Source organism: Parambassis ranga, chromosome 13 (assembly GCF_900634625.1).
Source record: "Parambassis ranga chromosome 13, fParRan2.1, whole genome shotgun sequence".
Lineage (NCBI taxonomy): Eukaryota > Metazoa > Chordata > Actinopteri > Ambassidae > Parambassis > Parambassis ranga.
In genome coordinates this window covers 13,458,344-13,476,994 of record NC_041033.1, presented here as the reverse complement: position 1 = coordinate 13,476,994, position 18,651 = coordinate 13,458,344, and the positions used below count along the sequence as shown (strand labels likewise).

The 18,651-nt window shown below is 41.2% G+C and overlaps 1 protein-coding gene across 1 annotated transcript in view; it reads left to right on the top strand.

The window, feature by feature from the left end:
• The window catches only part of rsrc1 (arginine/serine-rich coiled-coil 1), a 97,002-nt gene that overhangs the window by 7,603 nt on the left and 70,748 nt on the right, over nucleotides 1–18,651 (top strand). Inside the window, exon 4 of the mRNA XM_028419755.1 lies at nucleotides 11,186–11,386. Within this exon, the coding sequence (XP_028275556.1) occupies nucleotides 11,186–11,386 (201 nt within the window). The remainder of the gene's footprint in view (nucleotides 1–11,185; nucleotides 11,387–18,651) is intronic.

Genomic DNA, 18,651 nt, shown 5'->3' with positions numbered 1-18,651 from the left:
CATGCATGTGTTCGTGCAGGGTTTGAGCGATGGCCTGGTATTTATTTCACACAGCAATTTTCCCCTGTATGAGATGAGGTGTCGTACATCTGCTAGATAGCTTTTTCTTGCCTTGCACTGACATGGAGAGTGCGCAAGGTCATCTAGGCAGGCTTGGGAACAGGGGAGGGGTAGAGGTGAGGAGCGGAAGGGAGGAGTGAAAAGGTCTCAGACGGAGAGGAGAGGACGATTGGGCTGTGGAGTGCAAGAAGACAGAGGTGGGGTGAGGGAAAATCAGCGACTTTATTGTGGGTGAGCTGTGGGGCCTCCAAGCTTTCATTGCACCTGGATCAGCAATTCCCCTGTCAGGTGGTAGAGTGGGAATTTTTCTGTGAGTTTGTGTGTAACATACATTTAATTACACAGTTTAGAGTGTGTGTGTGCGTGATGTAGCAGGTGGTTTTGGGTGTCGCTGGCTTTATAAGGGAAATGGCCCTGAGTGTTTGAGGACATGACAAGTTAAAACTGATTTCCTCAAAAGGAGTGAACAGTGGTGCTGATGGATATAATACAATGTGGACAAATGCTAACAACCCCTAAATCGTTTTTTCTTCTTTGAGCTGCAGCATCTCAGTTTGTGTTCTCAGAGTTTTGCAGTGGTCTGTGGTGAGTCTGGAGTGTACTCTACTGGAATTTAAGTGCAGGCTCCTGGCTGTTTTCATCCATCCGTCTGTTATCCCGTTGACTCTCAGCATCTTTTCTTCTCCCCATTCCACAGTATGACATTTAGCCCTTTCTTCCTTCTTCCCCTATTACCGGACTTGCAAAGTGTTGATTTAAACTGAAAGATGACCTGGTTTAGTTCAGCTTCGTCTTCTCTACTCCATAAAAATCAACATGCTTCCAGTCGTGAGATCTGAACGTGTTTGTTGTTGTGTTTCTCTCTTTTCCCCTCTCTCTCTGTCTTGCTCTCTTTCTGTGTTGTCTTTTTTATTTATCTGCTGTAAAGGCCAGTCAAGCACTGCTCGGCTTTGTTGTCAGAAACCTTTATTTACCAAAGGGAGGAATAAGTGACTGACACAGACAGCCTCTTTCATCCCCGCCTTGCCGCAAGCAGTGTTCCCCTCTACCGCCAGAGGATAACCCCCCCTAACTCCCCTCACTTCTGCCAAGCCCCCCACACTCCCCCCTCACCACCACATTCTATCTCACCCCTCCATCCTGCAGGCTCACAACACACTAGCCCTCTCCCCTGGGTAGCAACCTAGCTATAGAGTCTGGACTCACGAGCATGCACGCTCGAAATTCACCTCACAAAAGGCATCACACCAATTGTTCAAATAGACAATCAACTAAAGGAGTTAGTTAGAAGGTCCCAAACAAAGACTAGTTTAACATCAAAGTTTTCTCACTTTATCCATCTGTTTAACAAATCAGGAGTAACTGCTCATGCTATAGCCCTGATTGTTGTGTGAGGGAGGGTAAAAGAGAAATCTCTTGGGTATCAGATGCCTGATGAGCACGTCAGAAATTATATTAGTACACTAATTTCTATTTAAATGAATTTGTCAGAACATTTTATAAGTGAGTATTTCGTCTGTTTTATTTCAGCAAAATATGGAAATATAAGGGAACACATTAATCTTCAATGGGCTTTTTTAGCTGAAGACACCATGTGCAAACAACATGTGCAGTCAATCCTCTGTACACATTTTTCATCAGTTTAGGCTTTTCCTGTTTTAATTAAATTAATAAGCCCTCACCTCTGTGAGGATGCGGAGAATTAGAAATGTGTTTAATAGCTAGTAACAGTTTCTGTCATTGTTTATAAATCTTTTTTAAGGTAAAAAGATCCTTAAACTGTGACACCTTTGGCATTTAATGTTAAACTGCCACCCAATATAATTATATCTATTCTTATGTTGCAATTAACCTGATTCTTGTGCAGAACTCAAACATTAGTTTAATTAATGTTGCAAAAATGGAATATTATAAATTCTTACCATAGTTCAAACTTTATATGATATGTTCTGGAGTAATAAAAGTTGATTTAATATATGATGATCTTTTCTGAGATCACATCTGTGATATTTGAGAGGATTAAGTAGTTGTGAATCATGGCAAGACTTTGGATTAATTTAAGTACCATAGACACCATGGCATGACCAGTAACTTTATATTTGTGTACCAAAAGAGACAGTTTGGCTGTTTGTTGACTGAAACCTAGTAAATGTGTCATCCTTACTCTTTATTTCTTTTTGGAGACACAGATGTGCAGTTTTATAAATAAAGCCTTTAGCTATAATACCAAAGACTGATAACATGCATTCAGCGCTCATTGTGTTCACTTTATGTCAGTGAAAAGCCTCATCCGTCTGGCCAGACCCAGAGAAAGATGGAGGCAGAAATGCTTTTAGTTCTGGCATAGGAAAATGAACACCAAATGTATCTCTCTCTCTCTCACTCCCTCTCTCCTTCCTGCCTTCGCTCTCTGTCTCTCTTTCCTATTTAAGCTTCTTGAAGTTCTTCCAAATTGGGTTTTAAATGCCAATTAGGAGGTTGAATGTAGTAAAATAAAAGCAAATGCAGGCAGGATGGCCTCACCTTCTGGCTGGTTAGGCTTCAGAGAGAGCCGAGCTGGACCTTTGGCTCCCAGCGAGGCTTTGAGAGAAATATCCTGCCTAATGAACACATTAATTAGAACCATAACTATTTATAAGATGATAATTAGAAACGAAGGGAGGTAAACTGGGCTTTTCCTGCAATTAATGGAGGATTAATTACGGGAGCTAATGAAGTGGATTTTTGAAACGCGTGGAGGTGAAGTACAGAGATGTGCAGCTCGCTTTGTGATCACTGGCATAATTATTTTCTCCAGCACCAAAGCGTTTGAGGCCCTGGTCCTCGCCGGCTCAGGCCGGCTAATAAGCATCATTGCATCGTTATATATGCACTTAAAAAGACTTGCCACTGCAATGACTGTCTAATTATTTCTAATTGGCAGGCCCTGTGTGTTGTCATTGAGCTGTTTGGAGCCGCAGCGAAGCCCTGGGTCTAATAACGCTCAGGGCGGAGAAGGAGGGGAGAGAGAGCTAGAGAGACAGAGATACATGGAGAGAGAGACAGTAAAAAGGAGGGGGCTCTACCAGTTGCCTGCTGCTCAGTGCTGGACGTACACATTGCCCCCCCCATGTCATTCTCCCAGCAGGACAGCAGGTCCTAGAATAACGGGCCGGTGCACTCAGAGGTCACCTTGCCAAGTACTCGATTAGGAAAGTTTTATTTTATCTGTGCTTATTTTCCCCCTTTTAATTAACAGCTCTCTGCTTTTAATTTATGCACGGATAAACACCACCGTCTGTCCACACTTTTTCTTTTCACTCTTAAACATACTACACACACACAGAAATATGTTTATGTGCTGCGTGTGATTCTGTAGCCAGGTTTTGAGCCAGTCTACAGAGACCCGAGCTAAGAGAGCATGCATGGACAAACCTCAGTCAGCCATGTTTACCTTGTTCTCAAGTTATGCTGTGGTCTAAACCATATGGACAGTGGAACTCACAGGATGCATGTGTAGACATACAATGTCTTGGCACATAAAAGTGTCGACTTTCTAGTAAGGTTTTCAGTGTATTTTTAAGCATATGTTTACAATAGAAAGTTGTTTTTGTTAATTGAGGCACTGATCTTCATTGATCTCTGTGTCACATTCACCTGTAAGACCTTGCATGTGTTTCAGGAGCATGTGAATAATGAGTGAGGATTACGTGTGTGAATACCTCACTTAACTCATCCTAAGTAGAGCCATGTGGGTCGCCCTGCCAAAAAAAACCCTTTGTCATTCCTCCACTCCCACCCGGACAACTTGAGAGCAAATTGCCAGCTAATGGAACCACTGCCTGCACTTGTCAGTTCAGTTTGGACAAGCAAAGCAACCACACAAACACACACACACACGCATGTGGTTTCACTCACACTTTTAGTAATTTATTTGTGGAAAAAAATGAGAGAGAACGGCAGAGAAATGAAACAAGGATCATGTGCGCCTTGACTGAAACCTTGACAATCTTTTTGAAAGTAATGAAACACTTTCTCAGCATTCGCATGAGGTTTTCTATTTGAAATTTGTCTTCCTTTTTGCGTTATCCATTCTGAGTTTTTGGCAGAGCCGAGGACATGAGGAGGAAGTTGAGATGGATGGATCGGCCAAAGAATAACGTGGCCAACTGTCGTATGATTGGTTGAACAAAGAGCAGGAACGCTTCTGTGACTGGCTGAACAGAGAGCTGGATGTTGCGATTTTGGCTTCAAATCAAAGCTGAGAAACATAATTATTTTAAATGCAGTCAACAGTTTTGTTGGAAATGGAAATGTTGCCAGATTTCTCTATATGCTCGGTAGGATATTAACACTCGTTGTGTGAAAGTGGGAAAACAGAGTGTGAGCCCATGTGCTACTGTAAATGTACTTATAACATGTGGCATTGTTTGCCTAAGTCCTGACATTGATAATAATATTGATTTGAATCAGCCTTAACATATATTGACCTTGGATGTATCAGCAGTAAACTTCTTACAGAGATTAAAATTGAAATAACTGAGAAGTGTGCTGTATACTGTAATTCTCTGCTCATTGTTTCAATTGTCTGTACAGAAATCACTCTGTCCACCAGATATGAATGGTAAAAGAAGGTAAAGTGTGCTGGCTACTTCTAGTTCTGTGCACAGGACATGTAGACTATGTGAAGTGACAGATGTATTGTGGAGTCTTTTCTCTTTCTATTCAAGACTTGATCTCTCCCTCTCTGTTCATTTCTCTCTCCTCCTATCTCTCTTCTTTCAATCTTGACAGTGGTTCATAAAAAAAATGATTTTTAGAAACCTCTTTGTTCTGTCAGAAGACAACTTTATGTTATTCTGCCGAAGAAGCAAAACTAATACCACTATGTTTTTTACAGGGCACTATTCCAGTTGTGTCTTGGGTGTTTAATTAAGTGTAGTTTCCCTTTAGTAGTGGAATGTGTGTCTGCTTTTTGTCGGCCCATTCCTCTGTGCCTTTTACAGTCCACCCACATGGTTTGTCTCAGCGTTTATGATTTTTCTTATACCGGAGTTGTGAGGTTCCTAAATCACTTAAGCACACAGGGCCGAGCGGTCCACATTTAAACAATAAAAGGCTGTTATGCTTAGGGCTCTCAGATCTCCTACCACTTCATAAATACATGTGTATAAAAGGCAGAAAAATACATCTTCCGCCGACCAGAGAGAGAGAGAGGGAGAGCGAGCGTCTGAGAGCACACCTGCTAATTGGAGCCAGCTTGATGTGAAGCATGGCTGTCTGCTCTGTCTTCTCCATAAGTATCAATTTCTTTTTCATTCTTTCCCTATTTTTGTTGCCCTGCTTGTTCTTGACTCCCTAAATTTTATAACTTGGTTTTCCCCTTCATCTTATTCTGTCTTCTCCCTTCATCGTCCCCTGCTATCCTTCACTTATGGACCACTCATCTAGTTTGTTCTCCCTGTCCTTCTCCTCCTCCTCTACTGTACTTCAACCTTTTCTCCCTCCCCGCTTTCCACCCTCTTACAGATGGAGGCAATGACAACCAAAACAACTCTCTCCTAACTCAGTGTAACTAATTGTTCCGAGCCGTGATGGATGGAAGGAGGGAAAAAGTGGGTTTCGGTTGCGTGAGTGGCTGTGAGCGAGTTGGCAAGTTAGCACCTAGTCTCAATGTGACCTCCACTTGACCTTGTGTCTGGACTGAGCGGCTGAGCCAGGCCCCCCCTCCGACTCCAGCTGCTAATGGGTGTCATGTCGAGCTGCGGCTGCACAAGGGTCAAAGGTTGTGGGTGCACACCAGACGGCCAAGTTTAGGATTGCGATGAGGCGGCTGAATGACACTGGGCATATGTGCCAATGAAGACGGCGGGTAATCAACACATATGCCTCCAGCGGCACATGGAAAACATATCTTGCTGCAGAAAGTCATCTTTTCCCTCATCATTGGCTGGCCGTTGTAGGTTCATATAGATCTGAGGGGTCTTTGAAGGCCTTTGAACTCTGCTAAATGACTTGACCTTGTGGCTTGTGGCTGTATCTGTGTGTGTTTGGGTGGGTGTGGGAGGTAGTGAGTGGGTGGCCTCCATGGGGTCTCATTTCTGCTTCACAACATAGCAGGGTATTGCAGACGTTTGTGTTGACGACTGCTAAATTAAAAGCAAACTGAAGATTATGACAAATCTAAACATTGCTTTTATGAAGCAGAGGGGAACGAAGAAAAAACATTTCTGTGAATCTTTCATGCTCAGTCTTTGCTGTGTTAATTGTGCTCACAATCATCTACTTTGCAGTGATTCCCTGTGTGTTATTTAGTGTGTGCATGTATATTTATGTTTCTGTGTGGGTGTGCACGGTGGAGTGTGTGTGTGTTTTCACGTGTGTGTGTATGTACTGTGAACCGAGAGAACAGATAATGTGGCTGCTTGGAAGGAGGAAGCAGCTTGGGAAATGATTTCAACAGCTCTCATAATTAGAGGAATATCATAAATTAAACTTGTGTCTGCCGTTGCGTTTGAAGAGCACTCAAAAGTAATAAATTCTGGATGGTTAACATATTTGCATTCCATTCAGCAGGCAGCGTCGGGCAGGAACAGCTGTTTTCCACGTCTTTTGGCAGCAGGAAATGCACATTGCTCACTCAAGGTGCTTTTAGACACATTGAAATGGCAGAAAAAAGGAAAAGTGACTTTCAACTCGAACATGAAGCTGCTGCTGTGTGCTCTGTCACTGGAAATAACTCGGCAGGGAACAGTGCATTAATGAAGCTCTTCAAATATGGATCGCCCCGCTTTCAATAGGCCTGTTTCTTTTTCAATCTGTCTATTGCTTGGAAAAGTCAACTGGAAAGCTTTTTTTGTAGTTTGTGTGTGAGAGTGGACAGTGCACAAAACTGAGGCTTTACCTTTACTTAGTAGGTTTGACATGTCTTATGTGATATAGTAAAAAGAGAATAAGCTGTTGTACTGTATATTCATTGGAAATTTTTGGCTTTCAAAATTTTACTTGTGTTGGGGAAAAAAAGAAAATAGTCTCTTTTACGTACGTCAGTTTGATCCAGAATCACTTGGACACAGTTTCAGTTTCTGCTTTTTAGTGAAAAAGTTTGGTTGTGCTGTCTTTTTACCACTGTGACTAGTCATCCTATCCAGCAGAGCATTTGTGGTTAATATTAAGGGCTTATATTGAGAGACCTGGACTGAGAATCTTCATCAACACATTGAGGGCTTTGTTATTTTATGCTTAATTAGTCTTTAAAAACGTTGCAGCAACATAAGTCAGTTTTTAAAAATGCAGAGCTGTGTGCAGAAACTGTCTCGAAATTTTGCAGTCTATCCAACATGCCATAAATAATATTATTGGCAGGCTTACAGAATTAGGAAAAGCTTTTTTTTTGGTTACAGTTAAGAGTTGTTGCTGCTGAGTTAGTCTTCCCATTGGGTTTTTGTTTATTTTTGCATAGAGGATTAAAAAAATCTGACTCAGTAAACTATAGAGCTTAGAAGTTATAAGTTTAAAATACAATATGCAAACATATTTATTTTTCACAATGATACAATTACTGTGGCCTCTTTGAATCATCATTATATAAGATATGGTCAAATGCAAAAGTGAAAACTACATAAATGCATTTCTTGCCAGGGAATGAAGATGGTCATTTTTTACCTACTGCATGGCCTTTGCTGGGTTATTGGTCAGACAGGGGTCACTGTCGCCAGCGTCTATTGAAACTCGATAGGGTAAAAGTTACATAGCCATTAATCACTGCTGTGCTAACACTGGCCTAATGGACAGACACGCTGCTTGGGGCATCACTGAGGAGATGAGCTGCTGTTCCCAGTAGTCCTGCTGGTGTGTGTGTGTGTGTGTGTGTGTTTTTTTTTTTTTTTTTTACTGCGGGACAAATGCCGTCTGGACTCAAAACTTTGTTCTGTCTTCCCAAGCGAGAATGCTGGTTGATAAAACCAAGAAGCGGTATGAATGTCCGTCGCTGCTGCTCAAATAGGGGCAAGATAAGGTTAAAGGAACAGTGAGGATGATTGGTCTTTTTGTGTGTGTGTTCATGAGCTACCCGTCCCTACACTGTGTACTGTGAATAATGATTTGACTGGGGTCAGATTTCATTGGAGACGTTCACCTGTATCTGACACTAGTGGTATCGCGTAGCTGCCATTAATGTCCAATTTTCAGTGAAAACAGAAATAGAATACAGATAAAGGTAACACACCATCCAGCTTCACACCCGACCACATAATTACCCCAATGGGCTGTGGTGAGGGATCATATCCTGGTGCGCACCGGGGGGTCAGCGGCGATAAGCTTCAGCCTAGCTCCCAACATGGAGCATAATTACTCTATTGATAATTCACCAGGAAAATGGTCCCAGCCAATTGCAGAGCTCCGATTTAATGGATTGGACGATGAAACGAGGAAGGAATGGAGGAAGGAGGCAGCAAGGAGGCAGCATGCAGTGTGTATGTGTGTGTCGGGGGGAGGTTGCACGTGGGGGCAACCGGCAAGGGCCTTTTATTAGAAATGAAAATATGTTTAGGTCATAGGGGGACCTATTTTCCCTGGAGATAATAAGGCCAATAAAATGTAAAGCAGTGGAAGGACTTGGAATGGGGTCCAACTGTGGCTGTTTATCTGTGTGTGTCCTGCATTAGCCCATTTATCCCCAGCCTTAAATTAGCTAATCATTCTCCAAGGGGAAGGACTTGGTCAGGAAATTGACATTTAGCAGCATAGGCTTACTCTATTAACTACAGTAAATTTAATTTGCTGCACACCCCAGAAGTGGGCTGTTTTCTTTGCCATCAGAGGGAGAAAGGGAAACGGAGACAGAGACACAGAATGGAGTGATAGAGGGAGAGGGAGAGAAAAGCTGTGTTTATTGCATCTGCTGCTTCTGGCCACAATTTGCTTGGCTGTAAATATAGGACTTAGGCTTGGAACAGTGCAGCTCTGTTGTATTTCCCCTTATGTACTGCTGATTACAAACATACGCAGGCATTGTCGACACATAGATTCACCCATTCCAAGGTCTGTTTAGGCCATTGATGGATTATCTCGCTTGGAGACTCCATACCCCAAAAATGCCAATGTTTTTCCTTTTTTTTTCTCAATAGAAGTGATTGCCAGTCTGACTTGCCTAATCGTAGTTCCAGTAAACACAGAATTAAACATGCTAAATCAAATGTTCTGTGACTGATGACTACTTAGACCTTTACCTCTGAATCAGATGTTTAGTGATGATTGTTTTTGATAATCACTCCAGGTGGCTGCAGAATGTAATGAGACTGACATGGCCTAGGAAAAAGATAAAACAAAGCGGCCACAGCAGAGAGTGGATGTACTTGAGTGTTGATCACTTGATTACTGGTTATTCCTGTCTTCATTATGGATTTATAGGTCTGCTGAGTTTAGGACTGTTTAAACAAATCAAGACATTTGAAGAAGTCAATCGGGGTCTGAATATGTGTTGAAATTGACTGAATAAATATAATTGTGATGTAGAATCATCAACACAAATAAATTCAAATACAACTTGAAATTCCTTAGATTTTACAGTGCAGCATCCTTTGCTCTCTTGAGCATGCTCGTCCTCTGTACCCTCCATTGTGATTTTTCTCAGACCATCCTCTTCCTTTGTGTTTACTGGCTCCGAGGTCTTTAGCTAATCAACCTAAGAATAGAATAGAATATATTGTATTAATCCCTTTGGGAAGGTCCCTCAGGGAAATTTGGGTGGTAAAACTGTGTCATCCACCTTTTTGTCAGAATGGTTCCACCTTGGCAGTCCATGTTTGACGGGGCGTAGGTCATATGTTAGCTACCACAGAGAGTAATCGCCGCACTCAATCTGTCAGATATTGTTCATTGTCTGACCTCTACTTATCAAATGTATTTACTTTCACTTTAGATTGCTCTTCAGTGACTCTTAATACACTTCAAATATAGTTTTTTTTTCAGTGAGATTCTCTTTTGGACAGACATGAAAATAGTGCAGCAAATCTCCAGTGATCAGGATCGCCCCAGCCTAATTGATTGCAACAGTTGTCAGAGTGTTGTCTGTTAAGATGGTGACAGGCGTCTGAAGAAAATGATTAGTTTTCTGTCGGGAGAGAGACAGCTCTGGATGTCCCAAACTGCAAACTAATAAAGGGGGGAAAGCAATAAAGCTCGTGGACAGCAGGTTTGACTGTTTTTATAGACAAATCAATAAAATGATAGATGATGGAAAATAACGGCATCTCAGCTGCCGATTTCCACTGGGGTTTCAAATCATGATCTTTCCTCCACACACACACACTCACACACACACACACGTACGTACTTACATACACACTGATGGCTGTGTGTAGTCTCACACACAGACACACACTTGCAGAACACATCTACATTATTGGAGGTATCTGCAGTGACAAATAGGTTTAGAAGGCTGTATTTTGGATCTGCTTTATGTTTTTTAATGAGTGTGCATGTGTGTCATTGCCAACAAATTCTTCTACTGTAAATCTTTTTGAGACCAGAGGACCAGTGTCAGGATCAATACTAAGGATAGGTCTTCCTCTGAGCCAGTTTCTAATTGGCTCAATTGCTTGAGTGTCAGTATATGGGGTTGTATATAACTATTATTACGGTCGTCCAGTGACGAATGGATCCATCTACTCGGGGGAAATTTGTTTCTTGTTTCATTTTGCGTTTTCAACAGATGCAAACAGTGTTGCTGTCTGACCACTAAGTTGTGCTTGCATTGTGTCATTTTAAGTTGATTGAATCAGTTTGGTTTTGTTGATGTCTTTATGTCATTTATAACTATTTTGCTGTTCAGTCTTGAACACCTTGGAAGAAGAAATCTGTCATTGAGGGCTATAGATTTTCTCAACGAGCAATGAATCACCTGTATTGCGATGAATCCACAAGAAATGTTCCCGTTTCTGTTCTCTATCACTGCAGCCACACGTGTGGTGCTGACAGCAGGGAGAAACAATCCCTGGAAGTGGTACAGAGACGTGCAGACAATAATGAACAAAAGTAAAAGAACACAAGGCAGACACTGAGCAGAATAAATGTGTCATCAGTGGTTTATTAACTATATTCCTATTTATCTTCACCTTTATTGTCACCTTTCATCTCTTCTTAGGTCTCATTCTCGCCACCGGCGATCTCGTAGCAGGAGCGGCAGCCGAAGCCGGCGAGGTAGCCACAGCCGCAAAAGGAGCCACAGCAGAGATCGGGACCGAAGCCGACGAAAGGGCCGTGACCGTGATAGGGACAGGGAGAAAGAGAGGGACAGAGGAAGAGACAGAGACAAGGACAAGAATAAGGACAAGGAGAAGAAAGGGTAAGTGGAAAATAATGCTTTAACTGCAAGGTACAGGTGGGTGCATGCATACTCAAAGAATTCTCAGTTTAATCTGTTGGGGAACCAAATAGGCAGATTAGAGTAATACAGACGGTAATATAGAGCTTAGTCGCAGGTCCTCCATCCATCACTGGATCCTTCCATCCATCAATCCATCACTGCCTTTCCTCCTCTATCTCCCTTTGCAATCAGCCATTGGACCACACAGGCCTTGTAATGTGATACAACTCCCTTTTGTAGTAGAGAATGTCATGGTGATATAAAAATAGATGGTAGTTAGGAGCGAGGGGCAGGTACAGTTTTTAGAGCATGTTGTGGTCGCCAGATGATATCTGATGTCTTTAAGTGCACTTTTCACCCTCTGGACCCAGCTGCAATAAGTCTGGAGATATAACAAGATCATATTCAGCTTCAGTGTTACCTGTGCCAGGAAAAAAACAATAAGCACCTTATTGAAGTGAGAAAAGTTAGCAAAGGACATTTATACTTGCAAGTTTATGTCTTTTAAAAGCCGTAATGCAGACTCCAAACAGGTTCAGTGCAGTGGATACTTTAACAGTGATAGACTCCGCTACAGGAGTAACTACCTTAGAGGCCTCTTATTGCCTCTACCAGAATAGCTGTCTCAATACTTCCCCAATGCAGCATTTTCTAATGTGATCGGAGGCCACTGTTGTATGAGTGCTACCCAGTTGTTGCCTGTCATATTGAATGGCACAGATGTGTGTATCAGACTATGGATCCCAAGAGTGACGCAGAGCAGCTGTTGTGCTGCACGTCTGTTTAAGAGACTTTACTCCCCTGAGTGAGCATGAGTGAGGCTGTCCTTGCCCGAGTTATTCAACAAAAGAGCAATGATTATTGAAGTTATTACTTGATTCACAAATAGTCTTAGATTTTCAAAATGCCATACCAATTTTTATTTATTGATCTATTATTGATAAAATGAGTAAATCATGAGTTGAGTAAATAATTGATGATTCGAATGTTCAGCAGACTTCTAAAAGAAAGGGAAAATTGACCCCATTTGTTCTGTTGACCAGGCAGTGTTAATAGTATTGGCAAGTGAAGCACTCATTTCCTCCTTGTGTGATGTAACTGGAAATAATCTTCCAGTTGTCCTGCTCTAACAGCTAATATTACAGTGCTTTCATGCATGGTGTGGTGCGGTGGACTTTGAGCAAAATCCTGACCTGCTATGTTAAAATTCTTCCAGGGCCCCAGGGACTTTACTGATTTCTGGAAGAATACAGTATCTCTTATTCAAACAGCAATTAGATTTAAAATAATTATGAATTCTCAGGAAAATATTTCCCAGTAATTGAGCTGTTGAGTAAGCCAAGAAATATGAAAATGATGTTAAAATAAAGCTTTGACTGCTAAGGGAAAAATATTTTTGAGGCAGTGTTTTGAGGCTTTCCTTTGGATTTACTAACAGAAACATGCAGTAGAAGCAATTTATGATTTTATGACTGATCTGACTGAAATGATCCATTCCTATGATGTATTCTTGATGCAACAGTGCAGTCAGATGATGAAACGTTATCACTGTAGCAATGGCTTTGTGAGACAAAATGCATAAATAAATGCACTATATATCCAAGAACATGTTTTTAAACTTTGCTTTTGCATTTAACTCTCACAGCACTTAAACAACTTGCAATGTGCAAATTCTGATTGTGCTGTGTCTCATTAAGTGGAGTAAATGCTAAGAAAAGAGAAAATGTTGTCTCAGATGCGTTTTAAACGTTATTTACTACACAGATAGAGAAAAACATTCATTTTCAGAAATTAGGTTTAGGCACTTGCACAGAATTATGCACTTTGTAGTGTTTTATAGTCCACTTATCGGCAGAGGCGATGAAATATGTGTTGCTTTAGTTGGTCAAAACCACGGGACTTTTATTTTCTCTGCATGAAGAAAGCATGGAAATTTGCTTTTAAAGGAAAGATGCTCAATTTATTTGCAGCTATTACATATTACCTTTCTTAGATCAGTATCAGGAAAACAAATAAAGCTAACAGTGAAATGTAAGGCCAGCAGACTATATCTATTTTCTTATTAAGGCTTCAATATCCTCTGGCATTGATAGGCATCTCTTCCTTAATCTCTGACCCTACTTTAGCTTGTCTGTGTGTGTGTGTAAGTTTGTGTATGCATTTCCACCTGTGGCAGCAATGATATATTTTAATAGATGTAGCTTTGCAGTTCACTCACGCCTACCCCATGATTGAGCATACAGCCTATACAGTAGATAAGTCCTCCGTTTTATCCTTGGACATTAGTTAACTTTGGATACATATAATAGACTATCTATATTCAAGAATTTTTTTATGTAGGTACAGGAAAAACAGGGAATGAAGGGGGTTTTAATTCAGAGTAATGTGATTTTAGTATTTATTTATTTTTTTTAAGGAGCTAAAATTTGCTAAAAAGATTTTTTTTACTTTTACTATAGCTGTCATTTTGTCTGTGGACCTTGATATGATGTTATTGCTGTCCAAACCTGGTTGACATGGATGTTCTTGTTATTCCCCACATGCTCCCACAGGAGTTGTAACAAGTCCTCCTTCAGCAGAAGAAAGATAGAAGCAGTGAGATGTTTCAGGAATATGTAAAACAAGTCTCTTTTTTTACTGTATATCCTGTCTGTGACAAGCCACACTTCTGCCTTTTCCTCTCTCTTTTCCATTCATCTCCATTTAATTGAGGGGGGGGGTCTGTGTGAGCTGCTGCACCGCACCACTTGCACACAAACATGCACACCTCATTTACATCCATGTTTCCTTGCTGGGTGATAGGAGAAGAGTGCAGCAGTGCCATGCTGATGATGGGGCGGGGCGGAGAAGAAGGCTCAGGAGCTTTATGGTGTCTGTCAGGATGAAAGGGGGGCCCCTCAGAGCAGCACCCTGACTCTGACTCTGTGTGCGCGCACATGTGTTTGGTGTTGTTGTCATTAAACATTTAAGACTCTTCTAGTATGACAGCAGGCAACTTGGTGCTCCAGCGGTATGTTTTCATGCAAAATTTATTGAAAAAGACGAGCTGTTGTTAAGAGATCTTGTTGCCTTTCACCAGTGGCAAAGGGTAAGTGGGTGATTGTGGGGTTCAATCTCTCTGTGTGCATCTGTGTGTTTACTTATGCTTGTGTACAAGGGCAGTAGGTCAGCTTTGCTCTGAATAAGTGTGTGTCTTAGGCTTTGACAATTTAACCACAGCTGAAATGGTTGGAGTTTTCACTTCATTGATATTTTCTAAGCTACAGGCTGTACCTACCTACCCATGTTGAATATATCAGTGCTTCTAAGCTTTTTATGCCTTTGCACTGCCCTCATCATGGTGGGGGCTTTATGTTTTTGTCATATTCTCATAGACTCAATATCTCAGGGATACATAGATGGAATTCCTTAAATTTAATTAATTTTTTTTTTAAACATGTTGAACAGATCTTTGTATTGAGAGATTTTAGGAGGTCATAAGATCATACAATAACCCACCTTGCAAGGCTTCAAGCTATGTGTTATCCTCTTAAATATAATGTAAATTTCTAAATCAATTTTTAACTTCTTTTAGCATTATTTGAACTATTCTTCCGGAAAAGTACAAAGACAATTCTGTCCAAATAACCTATACAATATAATGCAGTAATAAGCAGACATACACAACTTTTCAGTTCAACAAATGTGGGTGTAATTGTGAGCTCTGTCATCTACCACGAAGCTATGCTAAAGCATCCAACCAAAATGTCAGTAACAATCACAGACTCACAGACTATTTGTATGACACATGTCTCTAAATGAAGACCATCTGGACATCCCTGGTGTGTCTGACCATTTTCCACAGACACACAACAGCTTTAATTCATTTTTTGCATCTGGGTTTAATATACACTCATATTTACTTACCCTCATTAATTTCATTAATGCTATTTGTCAGTGTTTTTTTCTTATTTCCCTAAATCAGAGCCGAGAGAAAACAAACAGTGTGTTGTGTTAACAAATGCACATCTGCCCCCAGGCAGAAGTTTTAATTTGAATGGAACAGCATTCTTCACCTAATGTTCTGACCCAGTTCCCACCAGTAATTAATGAGAAGGAAAGTAGAGTCTTGCATTAACAGATGGCTGTTTCTTCACAGTAAGTGACAGGTTTTGAAAGATTTTTTTTAATTACAAGTAAGTGTTTTAAAGGTTTTGGCATCATTTAGTGCTGCAGTGGTTCAGGCTTTGATCGGGCTTGAAGGAATTCAGTTAGGTTATGGATGGAGAACAGTCAGGGCCTAGCTTTCCTGGGTTCAGGTGTGCATACTCTCATTCATTTCCCCTTCCCTCTCTACAGCCGTTACACTTCTCAAACTCTTAGCTAAGGAACTTTTTCGTCAAAGCATTTGTCTGCGGCAAAGACAAGTCTTCACCCTTTCCTCTGACACTCTGTAACAGACCACTTAGGTAGTTGAAGAATGAGGGCTTACCTCATATCCTCAATCAGAGAGGTCTGTCCAATTAGGCTGAACTCCTTGTCTGTGCTGGGTCACGGGAACACGTTGGTCCATCTTACTCAATTTATTGTCATTTGAGTTACAAATGGGCAGCAGAGGCACAGAGATCAGCGTTGAGACCTCTCATGGCAACAGAGAGTCTTCTTTTCCCCATGCATGTAAAACTGGATCTGCTATAATGAGCTTAGGGTTAAAGAATAAAACCACTGCCTACCTTCCATTGAAGTCTTTTTGATGTCCTTATCTATGAAGGAATTATTTGGAAGTTAGAGAGGCAGTGCAGCATCCATTATATGAACAAAATAAAAAGCTTGTTTTATGAGGCTCGACATTGTGTTTTTAATCTAAAGCATGTTTTTCTGATTTTTTTTTTTCTTTTGATAGGGTGTTTTTCTGTGAATGTGATTGTTTAGTAATTCCTCTCATTACTGTGTTTTCCCCCTGACAAGCTAAACAGAATCCAGCCTCACTACAGGGGTCCCGGCAGGACCCACAGTTTGGCTAGCTTTGCTCCATCGCTCAGCTTTAACCTCTGGAAGCCGAGATGCTGTGAGGCAGAGAGAAAATAAAACAAGACCCCAGACACAGGCACACACACATTTTCACTTACTACTGTTGATTTTCTCTCCTGCCTTGCCTCGCTCTGAGGAAATAATTGTCTGCTTCTTTGCCTCTGTTGAACATCTATCAGCTCATTAGTGTTAGTAATACACAGAGAAAGTAAGTGTATTTGTGTGTGTGTTTGCGGGTGTGTAGCTCCTGCCTGCGGCATCCTCTCAGCCTAGTGGGAATGTGTGTATGGGTGGTGTGGATGGGACCATTGGCTGTTGCTGTGCGTTTGTGTTGTATGCGTGTTTGTCTGCACTCTTGCAGGACTCTAGGCTGTGTCTGGCTCTGGGAGTGGGTCTGGGGAGGTAAGAGAGACTTCAAACACCGTCCTCCGAAGGTTAGGATACACTCACATTGACTTAAATCAATGAGCTGTAAGTGTGTGTTTTATTTGTGTGTGCATCGGGGGGGTAGCCTGGTGGCCGGAAGCGAAATGAGACACAGTTGAAGCCGAAGAAGAGTTAGGTTTGCGTGTGTGTGTGTAGATTGGGTGGGGAAGGTGCTGGGTGGTTGAAATAGGAGTGATGCCTACATGCATGCAAAGAGCGGCCAACACACATACACAGACACACACTTGGGTCCCAAAAGACCTAACATAGAGCAGTGCAGATGTAGTTGTTGTTGGCCCATGGCTGTGTGTAATCATTAGCTGTTTCACACAGATAATGGGCGTAGATTGGATAGAAAACATATAAACTCAATCGTCTCTGAGCGGATATTTATGTACACACACAAAATCAACCCAACCTTAATGCAAGCTTAAACTTCTTTTCATCTGAATGTATCATATGATCTACTCCACACCTGAAATCAAGAAGAGGTGAGCACTATATGTTTACTGTAGCTGTAAGCTACAGCTGTAAGAACTGTATATGGTTTCAGAAGAAATACAGAATTGCTGAATGGAAAAGCAACTTGTGGAACCCAAAATAGCTCCCAAACACCAGATATACTCCAGAATAGATGAGTCAAGGGAGCATACACAACAAAATTGTTGGCAGTCGATGTGCTTAGTTTCTGAATTTTATGTCACATACACCAGTTGTGGAAATGCACAGTATATTTTTAGTGCTTCACCTGGAGAAGCTGATTTGATGGACTGACACATAAAGGATAGATTATTTATTTCTTTCTGGTTCAGTCTTTCGGCTAGAAGACCATAGACTAAAAATGGATGGACAAACCCTCTGTAATTTTTCTGAAGACTGGCTCAGTATGGTGGCTTCAGCCAACACCATCTTGGCATTGCCTAAGTCCATCTAATTCCCACTTAATCTAAATATGGGCAAAATGGTCAAGACGGAGAGCAGCAAGCCAGTGATCTGAGATGGCACCCGCCTGTCCTTCAAAACGGCCGCACCCCGTAATTATGGATGGCTATAGAGATGGACATTTTTAACGTGAAGGTTTATAGTGATGTACTTACGTTTGGGTGTAGCCCCAAGTGGCCATTTAAGGAACTGAACTAAATACCTTTAGCCATTATTTTGACTGTATCTTAATTACACTCATAATGATGTAATCATATCTCACACACTGCATAATGAATCTCTGTCCAGGCAAGAAACGGATACAGTAACTAGGGTGTAAACATGTTAAATTGTAGTTACCTTCCTAAATTCATTATTTATTACAATCTTTAGAGATCCATAACCAAGTAGGAAATGAAACAAAAATGTGTGGTTTGACACAGATCAGTTTTTTTATGTGCAGTACTTTATTTAAAACATATTTAATAGAGTTTATAAAGCTCTAAAGAGCTAAATGTAGATTTTGTAAAAGTGGGATAAAGAAATGACTGAGAATTGTTCCTCTCTGTTCTGTGAGTGTGTGTGTGAGAGAGAAAAATCTGGCCACTTTTAATCACAGGAGAGACACCCTGACTGAGCGATAGAGAGCTGTGACAATCCACTTACTGCGCTCTGTAATCTGTTTAACCATTTAGTGAGTTGTTAAGGGAGTATGCAAACACTCACACATTAAAAATCACACACACACACACACCCTGCAGGCTTTAGCAGTGCACTGGCCACCTGAACTGGGTAGCGATTTAGTGCTGCCACACATTAGATCAGTGTGACTGTCCATTTGTTTGTATGTGTGTGTGTGTTGATGTGTTTGAGACCTGCTGTAGGCA